This window comes from Carcharhinus amblyrhynchos, chromosome 5 (assembly GCF_965287045.1).
Source record: "Carcharhinus amblyrhynchos chromosome 5, sCarAmb.v2.hapA, whole genome shotgun sequence".
NCBI classification, from domain to species: Eukaryota; Metazoa; Chordata; class Chondrichthyes; order Carcharhiniformes; family Carcharhinidae; genus Carcharhinus; species Carcharhinus amblyrhynchos.
Window position 1 is genome coordinate 105,481,310 of NC_137328.1, and position 23,480 is coordinate 105,504,789.

Below are 23,480 nucleotides of genomic sequence, written 5' to 3' on the forward strand. Positions count from 1 at the left end.
GAACCGGATTTTAATGTGGTCATGGCGCTGAATCTTTTTAATTAAATTTTTTTTACTCGATTCTTAAAGTTTCAAATCCAATGCTTAGAATGGACAAGGAAAACCCAAATCCAATTCAAAATCCAATTGAATCCACTTTGTGGTCCCCACAAGAGAGACAAACCGGATCCAAGCTGACAAGGAAAGGCACTGCAATCCCATCTTGGGCTTGATCAAAATCAGTATAAACTCCAGGAATCCGCACACGCATGGAATAGTGCGGAAATCCAGAAGTTGCTGTCAGTGTGCACAGTTCTCCTATGGTTTGATGTAGAAATAGCCATGATCTTATTGAATGGCAGGACAGGCTCGAAGGGCTAGATGGCCTACTCCTGCTCCCAGTTCTTATGACTGCAATCTTCTTTGCAACCATGCCTTGACGAAAATATTTTAATTCGAGGTGGTTGGTCCCGCTGTAAAAACCCTGGGAACATTTTTTTAACTTCCTGGTTTGCACTGTGATTGGTTCCTTGCCCGCTTGCTGACATCACAGCTTCTGCATGCCACAATAACCCCTTAATGTCAGGGTTAAACTAGTGTCAGGACATGTGAAAACCAGGTCACAGAGATGGCTGGAACTTTGTAATCAGTTTTCTTTGAGATTAGTGGTGAGTGTCCTTGCTATGTCATCAAATACAAATTCCTGGTCTAAATTATAAATCTGCATTGTTTTTAACCTTGTGTAATCCCATAGATACCAGACATTAAGTGGCTTTTATTCACCTATTAGCCCAAATAGTGGGTATCTCTTTTCAACTTGAAGGAAATCATGGTGATGCCTAGCCCCGATTCTTACCCTTAACCAGCATGTGTTCTCAGCTGCGAAAGGATATATTGGCCTTGGAGGGAGTACAGAGAAGTTTCACCAGGTTGATGAGGGGGTTAGCTTATGAGGAGAGATTGAATAGATTGGGCCTGTAATCGTTGGAGTTTAGGAGGGTGATGGGGGGGATCTTATAGGGACACATAAGATAATGAAGGGGCTAGGTAGGGTAGAGGTAGAGAGATTATTTTCACTTAGAAAGGAAACAAGAACTAGAGGGCACAGCCTCAAAATAAGGGGAGGGGGCAATTTAGAACAGAGTTGAGGAGGAACCTCTTCTCCCAGAGGGTAGTGAATCTCTGGAATTCTCTGCCCATTGAAGTGGTGGAGGCTACCTCATTGAATATGTTTAAGTCACAGGTAGATATATTTGTGATTGATAAGGGAATTGAGGGTTATGGGAGCAGGCGGGTAAGTGGAACTGATCCACTTCACATCAGCCATGATCTTATTGAATGGCGGGGCAGGCTCGAGGGGTGAGATAGCCTACTCCTGCTCCTATTTCTTATGTTCTTTCCCTAACTGTACTGTCCCTGCCTACATTTCTTGTTAATCTCCCCATTGTACAGTAGCACTACGGTCAGTTTGCTCATCCACTCTGCAGTCCGGTGGCACAGTGGTTAGCACTGCTGCCTCATAGCACCAGGGATCTGGGTTCGATTCCCAGCTTGGGCATTATCTGTGGAGAGTCTAACATTCTCCCCGTGTCTGTGTGGGTTTCCTCTGAGCTCTCCAGTTTACAAGGTAGTAAGGAAGGAGCCTCAATTCTTGCAATTACTCAACAGTTTGTGTGCGTGAAAGCAGAGCTTAAAGTTTACTTATTACATTAACGCTGCAATGAAGTTGCTCCCCTAGTCACCACACTCCGGGTACACTGAGGGAGAATTTAATATGGTCAATGCACTTAACCAGTACATCTTTCAGACTGAGAGGGAACTGGCAATTGAACCCAGGTCCCTGGCGCTGTGAGGCAGCTGTGCTAACCACTGTGCCACCATGCCACCCCTCAACAGACAGTGCAAAAGAATTTGGCTCGTAGAGCCTGAGATCCAAGCTGAAAGATGAGAAGATATCTCTACATTATCAAAACGCGGCAATCAACGGGGCAGCGCGGGGAATTTCGGAACGAGCAGAATGTAGTGAAGAGGAAAGGGAGCATTTTAATAAAACAATTAGGAACAATAAACATCATTGTTTGGATTTGAAACCAACAGAAAGTGAACAAAACGCCGTGTTCCTAATGAAAGATAATCACAATCAATTAAAATAATTTTGCAAAGTGTGAAGTGATGACAAAGTAACTAACACACACACATACTGGAGTCTAAATTCAGGCACATTTCTAAAATAGTCCGCAATAGAAGTGGTTCAGCAAAACAGCTACCGAAAAGGGCCCCAAATCAAAGACGCTTAGGATTTTAGAATAGTCTTGATGAACAGGGGCTGCTCTCTCTCCCTAACTTGGGCACTTCCAAGGTCTCATCTCAAGGGACTTTCGAGGGTCAGGGAGAGCATTGATTTCCATACAATTTGCAATCTTTAGTTTCTGCTATTAAACCCATTCGTCGTTCTCATGGTGAGACCTGCCTTAGGTTCCAGTCACTCTTGTTCAGCCAGGTTTACTACTGCCCCTTTCATGTGGTGCTCACGTTGATTTAAGTCCAAGTAAGAGAAAAAAAATAGAGTCTAGCTCCTCTCCTCTGGCAGAGGGAAATATGTGAAGAATGCTGGCGGTCTGCAGTTTAAAATCTTAGTTATGTTCTCCAGTCTCTGAAAACATTGAGATTTAAAAATTGAAAGTCTCTGTGCATTGGAGGCAAAGACTTGTAAGCCACAGTGAACAGGCCTGACTTTAACTTAGCAGAAAAATCTACAGATGTTCTGAAAACCAAAGTACAAGGGTAATGTCAAGCTATTTAAGAATAAGATATTGCATGCAGCAGTGATCTGCAGTCAATGATGTTCAATTTATTGTGTATAATTGGAGGTTATTTTGGAAAACAAATATGTTGATGCTTATAAGAACATAAGAAATAGGAGCAGGAGTAGGCCATCTGGCCCTTCGAGCCTGCCCCGCCATTCAATAAGATCATGGCTGATCTGTCGTGGCTCAGTTCCACTTTCCCGCCCTCTCCCCATAACCCTTAATCCCCTCTCTCATCAAAAACCCATCAACCCGCTTCTTAAAAATATTTAGCGAGGCAGCCTCCACCACTTCAACGGGCAGAGAATTCCAGAGATTCACCACCCTTTGAGTGAAGAAGTTCCTCCTCAACTCCGTTCTAAACCGCCTCCCCTTTATCTTGAGGCTGTGCCCCCTCGTCCTACTGTCTTTTTTGAGCGGGAAGAGTCTCTCCACCTCTATCCTATCCATCCCATTCATCATCTTATACGTCTCAATGAGATCTCCCCTCATTCTTCTAAACTCTGACGAGTACAAGCCTAGTTTATTCAGCCTCTCCTCATAGCTCAATCCCCTCAACTCCGGCATCAGCCTAGTAAACCTCCTCTGCACTCCCTCCAAGGCCAAAATATCTTTGCGCAGGTGCGGCGCCCAAAACTGCACACAGTACTCCAGCTGCGGCCTCACCAATGCCCTATACAGCTGCAGCAAGACCTCCCTACTTTTATATTCAATCCCCCTCGCTATGAAGGCCAGCATCCCATTCGCCTTCCTGACCACCTGCTGCACCTGCAAGCTGGGTTTTTGCGACTCATGCACAAGGACCCCGAGATCCCTCTGTACCGTCGCCTGCTGCAGTTTTTCGCCACGTAAGTAATAATCCTTCCTACCATTCTTCCTACCAAAGTGGACCACCTCACACTTGCCAACATTAAATTCCATTTGCCATTTCCTGGCCCATTCGCCCAGCCTATCTAGATCGTTCTGCAGACTCTCCACACCCTCCGCACAATTTGCCGTTCCCCCAATCTTGGTGTCATCAGCAAATTTTGACACCCTACACTCGGTTCCCTCCTCCAGATCATCTATATAAATGGTAAAAAGCTGAGGCCCCAGCACCGACCCCTGGGGCACTCCACTAGTCACCATCCGCCAATCCGAATAGCACCCGTTGACTCTCTGCCTCCTATTTGACAACCAATCCTCTATCCACGCTAACACCCTACCCCCCCAACTCCATGTCCCTCGACCTTCTGCAATAACCTCTTGTGAGGTACTTTGTCAAACACCTTCTGAAAATATTCCTCCCTTATTATCAAAGCTATAACAAACTGCATCCATATTATTACTGTTATACTTCCTAAATGGGCAGCACGGTGGCACTGCTGCCTCACAGCTCCAGGCACCTGGGTTCAGTTCCCGGCTTGGGTCACTGTCTGTGTGGAGTTTGCACATTCTCCCCGTGTCTGCATGGGTTTCCTCAGTGCTCCAGTTTCTTCCCACAGTCCAAAGATGTGTGGGTTAGGTTGATTGGCCATGCTAAATTGCCCCTTAGTGTCCTGGGATGTGTAGAGAGATTAGTGGGGCAAATACGTGGACCTGGGTGGGATTGGTGATGCAGACTCGATGGGCCAAATGGCCTCCCTCTGCACTGTAGGGATTCTATTCAATGATAAGTAGGTTTAAACTCCAAGTCTTGCTTGCATGGAAATGAAATATTTGACGACTAACTTGGTATTGCCCTTAAAAAGACTGAAGGTTGTGAAGCACTTGATGGAGGGGATGAATGTTGAGGAAAAACATTGATTATAAAAAGCATAGGCAGCAGTATAATTGCAGCTAGCTGTTATTCTGTTGTTGTAGTATATTCAAATGGAAGATAGCAGTGAGCAATATTCAAATAGTCGTGTCTGTGACTGCCTTGAACTGTGGATGGCCTCCATCTCCTGTCTCTCTGATTGCCATGAACAGAATATTTTTCAAAGACGTGAAACAGAACAGACAGAAATACTTTCATCGGTGGCACTAAAAATGCAAAGTTGTTAAGTGCTGACCAGAAGTGATTTGCACAAGGTTCTATTTGCAAGTTTGTGTTGTGACCTCCTTCCGAATTGAAGCTTCCTGTTCCCAGTCCCCACAAATTCCTCTCATAGCTTGGCGATTAATTTTCTGATAAAACAAAAATGATACTCTGGAAAATTCTTGTACCCAATCTGCAGCTATTGCAGAAACAACTGACTGGCTGACCCTTGTGGAGGGTGAAAACTGAATACATTGCCCATATTAGCAATTGTTTTTCATCGGAGGTGAACCTCAAGTCAAAGTATTTATGCAACGTTTTCTTTACACTAACGAGATGCCACTCCGTGTAACAATCGTGGCCTATCTCCCTGCATTTTTCCCCGCTCCTCCATTTGTTTGCCTCTTATTTTCCCTCCCCCAGTACTAATTGTTTGACCTTGTTCCCTCCCCACCTCCCCGACATAACCTCTCTCATCTCATGTGCCTCCTCCCCCCACCAGACCAAAACTACTGACTCTCTGCCATTTGCCATGGACCCCCCACAAGGGTCCCCATTGCAACCACCTGATGCTAGTTTTCCTGCTGGGCAGTTAGCCAGCTGCTCAGTTTGACTGACCATCAGGTGCAAAATAGAGGAAACAAAAATTTGAGATGGTGCTGTTAAATGTGGCACGACCTTGACTCTGCGCCTTGACATTTTCCCTGACCATTTTCTCCACCCTCTTGTTCTCTCCTTGTGAACCATCGGACCACCGTCTTTCTCGCGCAAGCCGCGCACACACACACACACACACAGCTGCCAGCAAGAATGGAGAATTTGGTCCTCGGCCAAATCTCCATTCACTGCAGCGGGATTAGAGAATCCCAGCCTCGGGCAAGGTTGGAGTATTCAGCCCATTGTATGTAATGGAATGAAATGTATTTACTGCACCTTGTTCTGATATGTTTGTGGAAAGTGTGTGGCAAATGCTTCTCGGCGGAATTTTACCAGCCGCACTCACCCCAAACTGGAAAATCCCACCCGAGGTCAAGAGACCTCTGCATGGTCCACCCCATCCCTGCTGCAATTCCCATGGCGGGTGGGATGGGAAAATTTCCCCTCATGTACATCACAGCACAGCTGTTTCACAGGTTTGTGACAGAAGAAGCTCTTGCATCTAGTTCTATGTGGTATTAAGACTCCTGGAATAATGTATTGTTAATTGAAGCACTGTTCGTATGTATGAGTATTCCCCTTTAGATATAAAGCAGCAACATTGGTATTCCAAGAAAATAGCATAAATTCCAATCTACTCCAATAAATAAGGCAGGAACCCATCTCCTTCAAGTAGGAGGGTTCACAGAATGAATGATCCAACAGTTTGCTGTTACAAATCACTGAAAGATTCTTGCATTGTTTTACATTGCCATGTTTGGTGAAGGTTTGGTCTGGACTGCACTAAGGCAGCTGTATCCTATTTATTTTTCAGGGGTAAACTGAATTGTCTGGAATAAAGCAGCTGCTGCTCCTATCACCATGAATACAGGTATGCTCAGATCTCTAAAGGAGAAGGTTGAACATGTTGTTTGCATTAACCTAGGCTTAAGATTGCTATACAATTCAGAGGAACTAGAAAGAGAGGTTCACTGAATTTTATCTTGAAGAGCAAGTAAAGGTAAGATAATTCATACTTACAAAAAAAATTCAATCGTGTGTATTTCATGTATAAAACCTGCTATACCTGTGACACAAAATTCTAAACTAAATACTGAGATGCATTTTGAAATGTCTGTCTAATCTCTCTGTTTAGTAGCAGATTGCAGAAGTAATTTGTTACATCCCCTTGCATATGGTCTAAGTTTCATATCTCAAACACATTTTCTGAAGAAATATAAGATCAAAGCATCTGAAAAATTAGATTTTTTTAAAAATAAAAAATGCTTCTATTTTGATAGCTCTGTTTGTATTTTTTATTTCTCTTTGTTTGCACAGTTTGATCTCCTCTCCCATGCCTTGTTGCTGGGGTATTGTTCCCATTTGCTCAGGATACCTCACCATTTGTGAGCTTGACAGCAGCAGGGCTACAAGGCTGCGGCAAATAGCACAACTGAATCCGCTGCTTTATTCTCGCAATGCCTGCATGTGCGTTTCCAGCAGAGGTCACAGCCTCATCAGCAGCAGAGACCCCCTCCACCTGATTTTCCTTCCTGTGAACTCAGAGCACCCCTGATGCCCAGAGCGTCGCTGGTCAACCCTCAGCTCGAGTCAGACTGTCCGCTTAGAATTCGGGAGCTGATTTACAGGCTGCTTTCTGACTCGCTTTAGCAATTCTGCTTCTCAGCTGACTGAGAGAGCTGTCTAGCTTCCTGGTTTCCCTCGCGCTGCTTAGTACAGTGATCCCATGCAGCAGCTCTGAGAAATAGAGAGGAAACTCTGGAATTCTTTAAAATAAAAGGGAAGTTGAACTGCCAAGGAGATATGAAGAGTGTGTAAAAATACGTGAAGAAATGACAAAATTTAGGGAGCGAGAAAGACAGTGCAAGAGTGTCGACAGTGAAAGAGGAAAGACTTTTTTTTGCTGATCTGTCACTATTAATAGCCTTTGCTAGCAAGACTGCAAGATTTTGGTGGGTTCAATTTGATAAGGTTTGAGAACAATGGAATCAGGATAGAATCACTACAGTGCAGAAGGAGGCCATTTGGCCCATCAAGTCTGCAGCAACCACAATCCCACCCAATCCCTGTTCCTGTAACCCCACATATTTACCCTATTAATCCCCCCTGACACTAGGTTCAATTTAGCAAGGCTAATCAAACTAACCCACACTTCTCTGGATTGTGGGAGCAAACTGGTGCACTCAGACACGGGGAGAATGTGAAAACTCCACACGGACAGTGACCCGAGACCGGAGTTGAACCTGGGTCCCTGGTGCCACCGTGCTGCCTGGATGTTACGGCTTAGCTTGTCCCAAAACTGTGAAGTCCCGCCCGAGGTCAGTGGACCTTTCTGGGACCTGCCCCTCACCCGCTCCGATTCCCATAGTGGGCGGGGTCAGTAAAAATTCCAGCCTCAAATTTGTGGAATTAAAGATAGCTGCATGAAGGTTCGGGTGGGGTACACCTGTGGGTAGGCCTTTGATGTACTGTCATGTCGTCATTTGCTGTGCCTATGAAGCTGGAGGCCTTCATATTAGAAAGGGTTTGTCTGCTTATTTTACAACTCCCCAGTCTATCATGGAATGACCTGATCACTATTAAAAATCCTTAATTGATTTTGCTCTCTCCCCCCCCCCCCCCCCTTTGAGTGAAGAAGTTCCTCCTCAACTCCGTTCTAAACCGCCTCCCCTTTATCTTGAGGCTGTGCCCCCTAGTCCTACTGTCTTTTTTGAGCGGGAAGAGTCTCTCCACCTCTATCCTATCCATCCCATTCATCATCTTATACGTCTCAATGAGATCTCCCCTCATTCTTCTAAACTCTAACGAGTACAAGCCTAGTTTATTCAGCCTCTCCTCATAGCTCAATCCCCTCAACTCCGGTATCAGCCTAGTAAACCTCCTCTGCACTCCCTCCAGGGCCAAAATATCCTTGCGCAGGTGCGGCGCCCAAAACTGCACACAGTACTCCAGCTGCGGCCTCACCAATGCCCTATACAGCTGCAGCAAGACCTCCCTACTTTTATATTCAATCCCCCTCGCTATGAAGGCCAGCATCCCATTCGCCTTCCTGACCACCTGCTGCACCTGCAAGCTGGGTTTTTGCGATTCATGCACAAGGACCCCGAGGTCCCTCTGCACCGTCACCTGCTGCAGTTTTTCGCCACGTAAGTAATAGTCCTTCCTACCATTCTTCCTACCAAAGTGGACCACCTCACACTTGCCAACATTAAATTCCATTTGCCATTTCCTGGCCCATTCGCCCAGCCTATCTAGATCCTTCTGCAGACTCTCCACACCCTCCGCACAATTTGCCGTTCCCCCAATCTTGGTGTCATCAGCAAATTTCGACACCCTGCACTCGGTTCCCTCCTCCAGATCATCTATATAAATGGTAAATAGCTGAGGCCCCAGCACCGACCCCTGGGGCACCCCACTAGTCACCATCCGCCAATCCGAATAGCACCCATTGACCCCCACTCTCTGCCTCCTATTTGACAACCAATCCTCTATCCACGCTAACACCCTACCCCCAACTCCATGTCCCCTGACCTTCTGCAATAACCTCTTGTGAGGTACCTTGTCAAACGCCTTCTGAAAATCCAGAAAGACCACATCCACCGGCTCTCCTCTATCCACTGCCCTAGACACATCCTCATAGAACTCCAGTAAATTTGTCAGACATATGCTTCATGAATCATATTTAGTTTCAAAAATCACACAAACAATGGAACTTGGCTGAAGAGTAAATATTTAAGTTGATTTAACACTGTCTTTTAATATGGATTCTGCCGAAATAAGAGTGGGACAGTGGTTAGCAGTGCTGTCCCACAACGCCATGGATCCAGCTTCAGTTTTGGGCTTAGGTGACTGTGTGGAGTCTGCATGTTCCACACATGATGAGGCTTGGGTGGGATTGTGGGCAGCACAGACTTGATGGACCAAATGGCCTCCTTCTACACTGTAGGGGTTCTGTGATTGCATGATTGTATTAAATTTGTGCAAATAAAATAGAAAGGTTAAAATGCTTCACATTGGCATTGAATAGAGAAGGTGATGCAGGTTTTAATCCAGTTTGTTTAAAATCTGAGATATTTTCTATAACACTGACAGCAGCTGTAAGCTCACTCGATAGAGTTTAGATGAATGAGGGAGGATCTCACCGAAACTTACAGAATACTGAAATGGCTGGATAGAGTGGATTGTCTTTCCTGGATAGTAGGAGAGACTAGTATGCAAGGACACAGCCTCGGGGCCCTTTAGAACTGAGATGAGGGGGAATTTCTTCAGCCAGAGGGTGATGAATCTGTGAAATTCAGTGCCACAGAAGGCTGTGGAGGCCATGTCATTGAGTGCATTTAAGACCGAGATGGATAGGTTCTTGACTGGTGAAGGAATCAAAGGTTACAGGAGGAAAAAAGCGGGAGAATGGAGTTGAGAAATGTATCAGCCATGATTGAATGGCAGAGCAGACTTGATGGGCGGAATAACCTAGTTTTGCTCCTAAATTTATGGCCTCACAATCTGTCATAGAGTCATAGCGGTTTATAGCATGAAAACAGGCCCTTCGGCCCAACTTGTCCATTCTGCCTCCCTTTTTTTTTAAATCCCTAAGCTAATCCCAATTGCCAGTATCCCTCTATACCCATTTTACGCATGTAACTATCTACATGCTTTGTAAAAGATAGAATTGTACCTGCCTCTATTACTACCTCTGGCAGCACGTTCCAGACACTTACCACCCTCTGTGTGAAAAAATTCCCCTTGTGGACACTTTTGTATCTCTCCCCTCTCACCTTAAACCTATGCTGTCTAGTTTTAGCCTCCCCTACCTTTGGGAATATATATTGACTATCTAGCTGATCTATGTCCTTCATTATTTTATAGGCCTCTATAAGGTCACCCCTCAGCTTCCCACGTGCCAGAGAAAAAAGTCCCAGCCTATGCAGCCTCTCCTTACAACTCAATCCATCAAGTCCTGGTAGCATCCTAATAAGTCTTTTCTGCACTCTTCCTAGTTTAATAATATCCTTTCTATAATAGGGTGACCAGAATTGCACACAGTATTCCAAGTGTGGCCTTACCAATGTCTTGTAAAACTTCAGTAAGATGTCTCAACTCCTGTTTTCAATGCTTTGACCAATGAAACTAAGCATGCCACATGCCTCCTTCACCACTCTGTCCACTCGCTACTCTGTGACTCCACTTTCAAGGAGCTATGAACATGTACCACTAGATCTCTTTGTTCTGTAACTCTCCCCTACGCCCTACCATTAAATGAGAAAATCCTGCCCTGGTTCAATCTACCAAAATGCATCACCTTGCATTTGTCTAAATTAAACTCCATCTGCCATTCGTCAGCCCACTGACCCAGTTGATCAAGATCCTGTTGCAATTGTAGATAACTTTCTTCACTGTCCATTTTGTCACCAATCTGGGTATCACCTGCAAAGTTACTAATCATGCCCCCTATATTCTTATCCAAATCATTAATATAAATGACACATAACAGTGGGCTCAGCACTGATCCCTGAGGCACACCGCTGGTCACAGGCCTCCAGTTTGAAAAACAACTCTCTATAACTACCCTCTGGACTTCTATCAAGAAGTCAATTTTTTATCCATTTAGATATCTCACCCTGGATCCAGTGAGATTTAACTTTATGCAACAACTTACTATGTGGTTCCTTGTCAAAGGCCTTGCTAAAGTCCATGTAGACAACATCAACTGCACTGCCTCATCTACCTTCTTGGTTAGCCCTTCAAAAAACTCAATCAAATTTGTGAGCCATGATTTTCCACTCTCAAAACCATGCTGACTGTCCCTAATCAGTCCTTGCAACTCTAAATGCCTGTAGGTCCTGTCTCTCAAAATACCTTCTGACAATTTACCCACCACAGTTGTGAGGCTTATTGGCCTGTAGTTCCCAGGCTTTTCCCTGCAGCCCTTTTTAAACAAAAGCACAACATTTGACACTCTCCAATCTTCAGGCACCTCACCCGTGACTATCGATGTTCCAAACATCTCGGCTAGGAGACCTGCAATTTCCTCTCTAGCCTCCCACAATGTCCTAGGGTATATCTCATCAGGTCCCGCAGATTTATCTACCTTGGTGCGCTTCAAAACTCCCAGCACCGCCTCCTCTGTAATATGTACACTCTTCAAGATATCAATAGTCAATTCCCCAAGTTCCTTAACATCCATGCTTTTCTCAACAGTAAATACTGATGAGAAATATTCATTTAGGATTTCGCCCATTTCTTGTGGATCTGCACAGAGATGACCTTGTTGGTCCTTAAGAGGCCCTACTCTCTCCCTTGCTAATTTTTTGCCCTTCATGTATTTGTAGAAGTTCTTTGGATTCTCCTTTGCCTTATCTGCCAAAACAATCTCGTGTCCCCTTTTTGCCCTCCTGATTTCTCTCTTAACTCTACTCCTACAACCCCTCATACTTTTCAAGAGATTCAGTTATCCATGTCATGTGCCTTTCTGGCGGGTTAGTCAGATGAATACTAATTTATTGAAGTGTTTAAAAGTGTTCACTGTCATTTGTCCTTCAGATGCCAGTAGACCAATTGGAGGTGTTTTTGTATCCTCGTGTGTAACCTATTACTTGGTTAACATTGGTGTTGCTTGTTGGTATCTTTGTAAGGAGATTGATGCGGGTGGTGGGTTTCTATGCATGTCATGCACCTTGATCGCTGAAGATAAAAATGGAGCTTAGTTATTAATTATCCACGTATGTACAAACTCTTTGTAGCAAGGCAAAGCTGTTCCTCTCCTGCATGTTTCTTTCAGGCATTGGGATGAATTTAAATGTTGACGTTTTAGTCCAAGCATTGCAGACTTTGTACCTTTTTTAGAATGTAATCCCCAATTGGACTGTTTTTTCAGATTTTCACAGTTGTTCAAAATTCCCTTCAGAGACAGCCAGCCATTTATAAACTTGAGTCGTGGCCTTTTTTATTTTGTCTTGCAGCACTGGATTTGTGACTTTTCTCACAAGTACACTCAAGGTTTCCCAAGGATCATATTTGTGTTTTTCAGCTCCTTAGCTGAGTTTTCAATGGATGTGAAGGAAGTTCACAACGGCACAGTGGTTAATACTGCTGCCTCACAGCTCCAGGGACCCAGGTTCAATTCCGGCCATGGGGCACTGTCTGTGTGGAGTCTGCACGTTCTCCCCATGTCTGTGTGGGTTTCCTCTGGGTGCTCTGGTTTCTTCCACAATCCAAAAGTTGGGTTGGTGTGAACATGCTAAATTGCCCTTTAGCGTCCAAAAATGTGTAGATGCTTTGAGAGCTTATTGCTGCCCGTTGCATTCTCTTTGACAACGACTCGGCCATTCAGAGTTAAACCAGCTGGCTTTTTTTTGTAGTATAATTTATTGTGATTGTTTGAAATTCAGCATTCTTGCAGTTGTCCTAATGACTGCAAGACAAAAGAGCTTTGGCAACAGGTCTGTATTTTCAGCAATTAAAGTTATCACACAATGTTATTTCCAATTAACAATTTTTGTGCTAATTAAAGTAGAATTACTATTAAAAAATTTGCACTACCTTTATGAAAGTGCTCTGGTTTCCTCCCACGATCCGAAAGACGTGCTGGTTTGGTACGTTTGCTGTGCTAAATTCTCCCTCCGTGTACCCGAACAGGCGCCAGAGTGTGGCGACCAACGGATTTTCACAGTAAACTTCATTGCAGTGTTAATGCAAGCCTAATTGTGACACTAATAAATAAGCAGCAAAAAAAAATTGTTTCCCAGAATCTTACCAAAGGCCCTTTGGCTCTTTGTCTTAAATCATGCCATACCATGTTAAAGCTGTACAATAAATGAGAGATACAATCTGTTAATTCTATGCACTATGATTAAAATGGGTTGTGTATAATTGGACAAATAATTGGAAACATTCAGCTGGATGTATAATTTTGTCATTTACAATAATAAGCTGTATGAAATTGGAATGTTTATACTGCTACTAGTTGTGGACTCTATTCTCAAAAGTCTGATGATACTGTGCCTTTAAGGAATATATGTATATCATGTTTCTTCTGAAGGGTCTGTTTAGAATTCAGATCTGTTTTGCAGGGTGCCAATTTGTCTAAGCAATCTTTTACATTGATAACTAGGAGCATAGGATAAATGTTCATTTTGGACCTGAAGTGTTTATTATAAGCTAAGCTAATTCATTTGTATTTCTTTGGGTCTCCCTTGTGGGTTTCAGTTTTGATTAAGTTGCTTGACAATGACAGCCATGTGCTTAATGGGAGGAACTAAGCTTGCAGGGAAAACCGTTTCTCTTTTATTTTAAAACAAGCACCTACTGTTTGGTTCTGAAAGAAGCTAGACATGTCTCTCTCTCTCTGGAGGTGATCTGAAAGTTCAAGGACTATTAACCTGAGACAAGCAAGTAAGCCTCTGTTTTTAAAAAAGTGGGGGGGGGGGTTGAATGGAATATTGCTTGAATTGGAACCCATAGGGATAGGCTAGCTGTGAAATAGCAAATTGTTTGGGTCTAGTCTTGGGGTTTCTGATCTGGTACCTTCACAAAAGAAAATTGGGTTGCTGTGCTATTTTTATAATTTGTGTTGAGGAATGTTTCTACCCTGATTCGCTGAAACATTTGCTGAAAGGAAAAGAAATTGTTATGTTACCAAAATGAAAATGATACAGATAATTGAAGCAAAAATGTGGGATGTGCTAAATCTTTTGACACTGAATGCTATCTGAAAGTGGCAATGACAAATGTTCCAAGGAAGTAGTTGAATTCCTTATTCCGAGGTTGGTAGCCATCAAGATCGCAGCTGTATTAACAGAATGCCCCAGAGAGCTGATAGACACTCCATGAGTTAACACAGTCCTTGAAATGTCAACACACGATGCACTATCTGGGCCATTGTGTCTGTGACAACTCCACATGAGAGCTATCTGTTGTAATCCCACTTTCCTTTGCTCTTTAATATTTTTTCCAAGTGTGTATCTAATTCAGTTTTAAATGTCATGATTGAAGTAGTTACAATAGGCATTTTTGGAAATGCACTCTGCATTTACAATTTTTCTTTGTAAGTTTTATACCTTCCACCTTTGTGGATCAAATAAGAATCCTAAATTATACCACCCACACAACTTTGTCACTAATGATGCTGTTTTGTAAAGAGACATGCAAAGGTAGGGGAAGAAGTTACTTGAATTAGTGTGTAAGAGGTGATATGCCTGTAACAAGATTAACAAATGCCATCAAGAGACCTTAGACATGCAACAATTTGAGAAGTTTGGAATTGAGTCCAAACCTGCACAACTTGCACATTTGTGACAGAGCTTGTATTTTTAAAAAAGTTAACCTGTGCAAATGTGAGATTTGGTTGAGTGTCTGTCGATACTGCTGATCCGCAGGATCTTTCCTATTGAGAACAGCAGTTATCTAAACCTATGGGCAGCATGGCGGCGCAGTGGTTAGCACTGCCAATTCATAGTGCCAGGAATCCGGATTCAAAACTAGGCTTGGGTCACTGTCTGTGTGGAGGTTGCATATTCTTCCCGTGTCTGCGTGGGTTTCCTCTGGGTGCTCTGGTTTCCTCCCACAGTCTGAAAGGCGTGCTGGTTAGGTGTATTGGTCATGCCAAATTCTCCCTCAGTGTAGCTGAACAGGCGCCGGAGTGTGGTGACTAGAGGATTTTCACAGTAACTTCATTGCAGTGTAAGCCTACTTGTGACATTAATAAATAAACTTTAAACTGTGTAATCAACATGAGTATTACACCGTCTTTCTGAAATGACTAAAGTGAAGAATTTCATGAAGCTATGAACCTCCTGCCCCTCACCTTGAACCTGTGTCCCCTTGTGACTGACCCTTCTCCCATAACCTTCAACACCTCCACCAGGTCACCCCTCAGTCTTCTCTGCTCCAATGAAACTCATCCAATTCTACCCAACCTCTCTTCAGAACTTAAATGTTCCAATTCAGGCAGCATCGTGGTGAATCTCCTCTGCACCCTCTCCAGTGCAATCACATCCTTCCAATAATGTGGCAACCTGAACTGCACACAGTACTCCAGCGGTGGCCTCACAAGAGTTCTATGCAATTCCAACATGAGTTCCTGACCAATATATAGAAGATTGCTTACAAGTTAACTAAAAATTGAGATTCACAAAGGAAATGAACAGAAGTGATTTTTGGAAAGGTCCAGGTCTATAAATGTTTTGTGAATAGGGCCCTGTATAATTAACAAATCAAAAGCATGCCAAAGTCTTACTTCTGCATCAACACCTATGTACCTCACCGACTTCCAATGTTTTACTCAACTAAATCCCATAACTTCAAATTCTTTTGCTTCTTGAAACTACAGGGTGGAAAAGACCTCAACATCTATTTTACCTTCTACCATATTGAAACAATAACGGAGTTGTTAACTAATCACAGTAATTGATCTCTATCAATTAATCTATGACAGACCCAGACCCATGAATGCAATACTTCATATGTCTCAAATTACTAGGCAACGTGAATTCCATTAAAAGAAAGGATACAGCAAACATCACAACTCATGATGCAATATATAACTACTCATGGAAACAAATAGTGATCATAATATTTTGCAAAACACTTGAACAAAATGCTAAGGTAGATTGAGATGAATTTTCCACCTTTCGTCACCTCATTGGTTTTAGTTTTGTTTTTGCTTTTCCAATTGATAACATGGCTGCCAGTGAGCTGAGCATGAAAGTATCTAGTCATGATACTTCATGCATCATAACTATGTGGGATGGGCTTAATGAACCTGATGGCCTGTACCTATTATTGTATGGTGTTATCGCTCATGTGCTTTTACATCAAAAAATCAGTATTTTATGTTGGGGAGTTGGTCCCTTTTAAGAACAATCTGGTTGAAAAGCAGTGAACATCTCTTTCCAATACTGTTCATTCGAAATTTGATATGCTAACTAAAAAAAATGTAAAGCTCTTGTCAACTGAAGAATTTCCTAAGGTTGGGTTAGATTTCTGGAATAGCCAACCCAAGGAGAGTGGGTTTTGGGTGCAAAAGTCCAAGAGCTAAAGAACATTAGAACCAGCGGAGTTCTGATCTGAGTTGGCCTTGCTTAAGATGCTAGCTAGGAGTGTCTACAACATGGTTAGGGGAGATCTGAAGGGAAAATCTTGCCAGAAGTAATTGGAAGGGTCCAAGAAAGCTCAGCCCTTGTATGAATCTTTGAAACAGCACTTCAACTAAATGGTTAATTTTGCAAAATCTGTTAAATTTCTGATTTCAATTTTGTGGGATTGGGGGGGGGGGGCGGGGGGGGGCTTTGGGGTAATGTAGGTCAAAAAAATGTAGAAGGAAAATTGACTTAAACTTGGTTCGAAGGTATAAGCATCTGTGTTTATTGTACTTTTAATATCTTTAACATAACTACTTAAGATAATGTGTAGGTATTAATGTTCATGTTCTTTGATTTTTTTTTTGTGCAATAAAATCCTTTAACCATGAGCCTTGTGGCTTCATTCTTTTGCTAAATTACTGGGTTTCTGTACTCTTAAAGAAAAATGGTTCTCTACAGAGATCATCATAATTGGCAAATTAATTAATCAATGATATCTTGGGGTTACTCTTGTCCTGTGTTTTCCCCAGGTTAGCATTTTAAATCCCTCACTAGGTCATCCAGCCTCTGAATGTTACTCATCACCAGCTATTGAGAGGAGTGTTGGCGCTGACTGACGGACAATCCTACGATTCCCCTCGGCTTTCTTCAGGAAGCGTTAAGAGTCCCAACTGGCAGCTCCCCGCCACAGCATGGCTGAAGTCAGCTGAGAACTTGAGGGACGGGGCCTAGCCTCCCAATTGATGATCGAGTAGTTTGCTACATCATGCTGTCATCCAGTCCCATGGGTTCAAATTGTTGATAGAGGCTTTTGTTTTGGGGAGATCCCATCCTCATGCACCCCAGCTAACTTCCCTTTCTCTCCTTCACCTGCCTATCTCCCACACGTTGCACTGCACCCTGGTTCTAATACTTGCTGGGCTGAAAGTGATGGCATGTCTAATATTGGGACTTGATTAAAAGTGTGCTTTTTCCAGATTTGCATTGCTGTTTATCTCCATTTCCTTTTTTTTACAAAAAAGACAGAGTGGCGTTGCTGCATGTGGATAATGCACTCGGTTTGGTTTGGTTTAGTTGAATTAAAATATTCTGCCACTGAATGTTGCCGCTGCTTGCTCACAATATGCTCTGCCTGATATGTATCCTCTGCATCTGTGTGGTTTTCTGTTTTCAGACAGCGGTGGCTATGCTCGCAAACGTGCTGCTACATCTGTTAAATTAGCCTCAGTGAAGAGAGTGCAAAGTTCACCCAACTTGTTGCTGGTTGCAGGTATTAACATTAACACTTACACCATAATTTAAATGCTGAAGTGCTTCTGCTTGGCTGGTGACAGTATGAACTGTGTGATTTATTCCTGCAGCATTACTGAGTTCAAGAATTAAAAATGGATTTGTTCCTGTATTTCTTGTGTCTCCAGAAATATCGTAGGTTTCAGCATTGGTGATTTCATTTAAAACCATAACTTCTCTGCATTTGAAAAATGTCAGGATGTAAATCTCAGCTCCAAAACTTTAAATGGTCATCTACATTTTATTTCTAAATCCTGCAGGCCCTAACTTCCCCTACGAGCAGGGTGAAAATTCAGGCCGGCATGTTTCTGCTGTAAACTCTGTTCCAAATGGGATGGGGTCACTAATACACACCGGGGTAAACTTTCTGGTCTTGCCCGATTTGGGAATCATTGCAGGGGAAGCGGAAAGTTTGACGGACCGTTTTCGGGTCTGTTGACCTCGGGCAGGAATTTCTGGTTTCGGGATGAGCAGGACTGGAAAATCCCACTCGTGGAATGGGCCACCAGCACCTGTTAATGTGTCTCATCGGGATAGAGTGGATGTGGGGAAGATGTTTCCATCACTAGGAGAGACTAGGATCCAAGGGCACAGCCTCAGTAAAGGGATAGCCCTTTAGATCTGAGATCAGGAGGAATTACTGCAGGTGAATCTATGGAATTCATTGCACAGAAGGCTATGGAGACCAGGTCATTGAGTTTCTTTAAGACAGAGATAGATGTGATTGGTAAGGGGATCAAAGGTTACATGGGAAAAGATGGATGAATGTAGTTGGGAAACTTAGAAGCCATGATTGAATGGTGGGGCAGACTTGATGGGCCGAATGGCCTAGTTTTGCTCCTATATTTTGTGGTCTTATGGTCATCAGGAATTGCTCCCATGGAGGCAAAGAAAGCTTTACTACATTGTGCTGCTTTGACCCAGAGTAGAAGGGTCTCCTCCACCACAGAGCAGCCTAACTCTACAACTCTGGAGGGTAAGTGATGCACTTAGTTTCCTCTTGAGTTTTGGGGGCTTTGGAAGGCCTGTAATTGAGCCTGTGCGTCCCCTTAGCAGCCTTAGATTCTGTACTGAGAGGTGGACTGAGTGGTATTTTCAGGTTAAAGCCTTTCAAGTTCATTGCCATGTTGCACAAAGTTTATCTCTTTGGAATCTGTTTATGTGAACCTGATTGTCGGACGGGCTTCTGGTTTTACAGGCCCACGACACCACCTGGTGGGCCTAGTAAATTTAGCAGTGAGCCAAAGACCTTTGCAGATTGGTCACAGGCTGTCCCAATTCTAAGGTGGTCAGCACTGCACCAAATTTGTACTCAAATTTCTACCACTTCTTAAAAATTCATTTTATTTGACCACTTTTCGATTATAAGTTATAAAAATATTGGGAGTCAAGAGGCTGGTTAATGAGGTTGAGTAATCATGTGAGGGAGTCATGAGGAATATATTTGACCAGGATTGGCCACCTGGATGTGGTTCAAAAATGTACCTGTATCAGTTACAGAGGTTTGTAGCATGGAAACAGGCCCTTCGGCCCAACTTGTCATGCCGCTTTTTTTTTCACCACTATAAGTGAGTTCCAATTGTCCGCGTTTGGCCCATATCCCTCTATACCCATCTCACCCATGTGACTCTCTCAATGCATTTTAAAAGACAGAATTGTACCTGCCTCTACTGCTACCTGTAGCAGCTTGTTCCAGACTCTTGCCACCCTCTGTATGAAAAAATTGCCCCTCTGGACCCTTTTGTATCTCTCCCCTTTCACCATATAAAAGAAGATTCTGCCTCTTTGAGGTTGCTTTATTAAATAGGGGAAATGTTTTCCAAATTGGAAACAAGTTCAACCTGATGTCCTGATCAACAGCTTCGATCCAAAGGACCCAGCACTGGGCAGCGCACTGTATTTAATCAGTCTAGTGCTTCTCCCCATTAAAATCAAATTGCAGTCAAAGGTTCACGTAGACTCCCAGCATAAATGCACTGCTTCAGCAGCGAGCTGTTTTGTTGTTTCAGTCAATTTAATATAAAAGAATGGCCCCGCTAATAAGTGCAGCTGAATTCAAAGAAACTTGCAACTATTTGCCAAATCATTATGCGTTTGGATCAGGAATTTTGATGGAAAGCCTAAGGAAAAGAATAATGTTATTGTGCCTTGGCCCAATTCATCGCCCATGGTGTAACTGATGTTGAGGTTTAAGTTTTGTTCGAAACGTACGAGGGATTGCTAGCTTAGGCTTCACTAAATATAAACAGCATGCTGAGAAATGAAAATGTGAGTACAGTAATTAGGAAAGGGTTTACCACTTGGATCAGGCCTGTACAGTTCTGTGCTCTGCTGGATCAGGAGTTCTATGTAACAGTGTTTGGGTGAGGCATCTATTTCACTGTAAAAATTTGTACTTCAGCCAAACACAGAGAAACATTAAGTTGCTAATATGATTAGCAGTCTGTTTAGGAGGTGCCGGGTTTGAAAATAACAAAATATGTAACTGGGTCTGGATTGTAGCTTACACCTGGCACATTTAAGGATTTCAATACGTGGTTGGAACAATGTCTTGTGAGGTTATATTACAGTAATAACTAAAGTGTGGGTCACAGGAAAGTGATGCCTGGAAATTTATCAGTGTTACATGACTGCCTGGGCTATATTTGATGTTCAGGGTGCATAGTGTTTGCACAGAGGCAAAGGAAGGTGCTATTGGCTTTGAAGAGAGAGGAACGTAGGTTTACTAAAAATTATACCAAGTCTCCCAAGGTTTAAAGTTCAAACTGAGAGTACACAAGCTAGGTTTAGGAATTTAAGGGAGCTGTCACAAAGCTAAGTTGAAGACTACAGTTTCTTTTTGCCACAATGGACTTTGCACGATCCATTAGCTTTGCGGTTGACTGAGCGGGAAAATGTTACATATTATGAGAACCTAGTGGAGGAAGAACTGTCCAGTCCATCTTGCTGGCTCCGTACTGAGCCCATGTACAATTGTTTAATTTTAGGCTTCATTTCCATACAACCTGATCACTTCACACTTCAGAGAACATCACCTTCCCTTCCAAACAAAGCAGAGGAAAACAAAATTCAGGTCTTCTGAGTTTCAGTCCTGCTTCTTAGTAGCTGTTGATCTCAATGAGAGCTGGCAAGCGACCACAAACCATTTACATTCTTTGGTGTTCTGCACGTTCACTATCAAATGGGAGCTTTTCTGATCTCTAACCTTGGGGCTTGCAAAGTATCATGACTTGCCCCACATCACCCAATTTATCAGTTCTAACATCCCAAGAACAACTCTGTAGCAATGAATAATGATAAATGTCTTAAGGGGAGGATTGGAAGAACAATGATGATTCTACATGTGATCAACACTCCATAAGGCCAAATACTGTCAAAGGCACATTAGTTTAATGATCTTTTTCCACAAAAGTCTTGGCAACATCCGTAGTGTTAACATTTTAGCCTTATCAAGGAACCACGGATGGATTATTCTCACTTCTCTAGCCGGAAACCTCCGACCTCACCCATGCCTTGGAGCTTCCGATGTGGCTGCAGCGAATGGAGTTTTGACTGACTGCCAAATTCTCTGTTCTTGCTGATGGGGGAGTGGGGCAAATGGATTCAGAGAATCCCACCCCTCCTTTCTGCCACTGTTCAGCAAGAGAGAACTATAGATATGCAGGCTTTCCAAGAGTGCAGGCCACTATTGGTTGCATCTGTCTTGTCATTCAGCTAGTATATGAAAAGTAAGGGTTTTTATTCTGACCATCAGCATGTTTTCCTCTACATGAAAGAGAAGGATGACTTCTGGCAAACAACTGCTATCTTTTGTTTGCACTACTGGACAGACAGGGTGCCTTGGCACAGTTAGAGTCCTGCTATAGCCAGGAGAATTACGAAGCATATCATTGGGATCTGCAAGCACCAATTTGGATTCAACCACCTTGAACAATCAAAAGGTGCATTACAGCAAAGTCTCCGTCCTCTAATTCACATGTTATTGCTGACAACTACATGTTCTGTAAAGCTTCATCCTGCAAAGAAGCTTGTACTTTGATTTAATAGGATGGCAAAGCTCTAAGTGCATGATAATGAAAATGGTTGTGAGGTATTCAGTGCAGAACTACAAACGCAGCATGGAAAGCTAGAAGCCACTTTGCCACATTGCTACTTTGCGCCTTGGGGGTCACCACTCCCCCCCGCCCCGTTTATTCGCAACCTCCTGGGTTGACTTCCACGGCCCCCCTTTACTCTAGCAGGGTCAGGCCACCGGCCCCCCACAGGCGGGGTTGTGGTCACTGCAGACTCAATGGGTCGAATGGCCTCCTGCACTGCAGGAGTCTACAACTCTCTAGTTTCAAGGGGATGCTGCATGTTGCAACAGAACAAGCATCGTAGCATTGAGTCTTGCTTTGTCCAATAATTCTTTTGTCCATCTAGTTCACCTCATACTACCTGGTAGTCACAGGATGCAGTGCTCATGCTGTTGTTGAGTAATTGTGGCATCAGCCCAACAGATTGATTTGCAACAATTCTTGTGTAAGCAGCTTTTAAAGAATTGTGTCATGTGTAGAATGGAACATTCCCTTGTTCACTTAACGTCCCTGTACAGGAAGACTCTCAGTCATGCTATCAGTATCCATTGCCCTGGCCTTCTGTGCCTGTGCTGTAATAATCTCCCGTGTAAGCATGGTTCAGCAAAACTGACGTTCTTCTTTCATGTTTCATCTCAGCTGCTTTCTCCCATCTATCCTGAATATGTCACGGAAATGACACACAATTGCCCCAAATAACTGCAATTCCCAGATATATTTTCCACCCCATTGACTCCCTCCATTAGTTGAACAGCCGGGCAGTGGAACTTGATTTAAACTGCTTCCAACAGTGTTGAGAGGTTTGTCCCTTGCCTTGTTAGGTTTTGTCAGATTGGACATCTTCCTACTAATCTTTAAACTTCCAATGAGTTCAAGAGACTGTCCTGAACCCTTTCTCCCACTGTCCAACGCAGCAGCAGGAAGTGGACTGCTGTAAATTGTTTACCTCTCTGCTGAACAGGAGACCTTCCCAATGTCTGGTTTTCAAGCCAGCTATTTCTTGTACCTTTGCACTGCCTCCCAAAATTGTAGAGTAAATAGCTGTTTGATACAGCAGAAAGGTCCTGACCCTGTTCGTTGAGACTGCTGGTTCAATGGACAGCCTGCTGTGCACATGGATTTTTAAGAGTATTTGACAGCGCACTTCCAGCAAATTTCTTCACCAAGTTTGGTTTCAATGTCACATACCCCAAATCCCATTTTGACCAGAATGTGGTGAGCTATCTGCTATCTTACATTGGGGCTGTATTTGGAGCACATCTTTAAAAGATGGATGTTCTGATTTTTATTTTGCTCTCAACTTTTTCTCCCATCTGCTAGGTCAGCATCTATCCTGAATATGTCGCAGAAATAACACACAATTGTGCCAAATATCTGCACTTCCCAGACGTATTTTCCACCCCATTGACTCTTCCCATTAGCTGAACAGCCAAGCAGTGGAACTCGATTTAAGCTGCATCCAACAGTGCATGCAGCTGGAGTGCTGAACTCCCTATTTTCTGGCAACACTACATGAGCAACATCACAGAAAGATACTTCACGAATGGGTGGGTCTTTTGCTTTGCGCTGCTTCCTTTGTTTGAAAGCCAATAAT

General features: G+C 43.3%; 1 protein-coding gene across 5 annotated transcripts in view; it reads left to right on the forward strand.

Moving 5' to 3' along the window:
• LOC145343266 (sorbin and SH3 domain-containing protein 2-like) overlaps positions 1 to 23,480 on the forward strand; it is a 283,373-nt gene that overhangs the window by 109,791 nt on the left and 150,102 nt on the right. For all 5 annotated transcript variants that reach the window (XM_080189388.1, XM_080189389.1, XM_080189390.1 and 2 more), the window contains exons 3-4: positions 6,257 to 6,313; positions 17,695 to 17,790. In XM_080189388.1, the coding sequence (XP_080045514.1) occupies positions 6,304 to 6,313; positions 17,695 to 17,790 (106 nt within the window). In that variant the 5' untranslated portion in view covers positions 6,257 to 6,303. The remainder of the gene's footprint in view (positions 1 to 6,256; positions 6,314 to 17,694; positions 17,791 to 23,480) is intronic.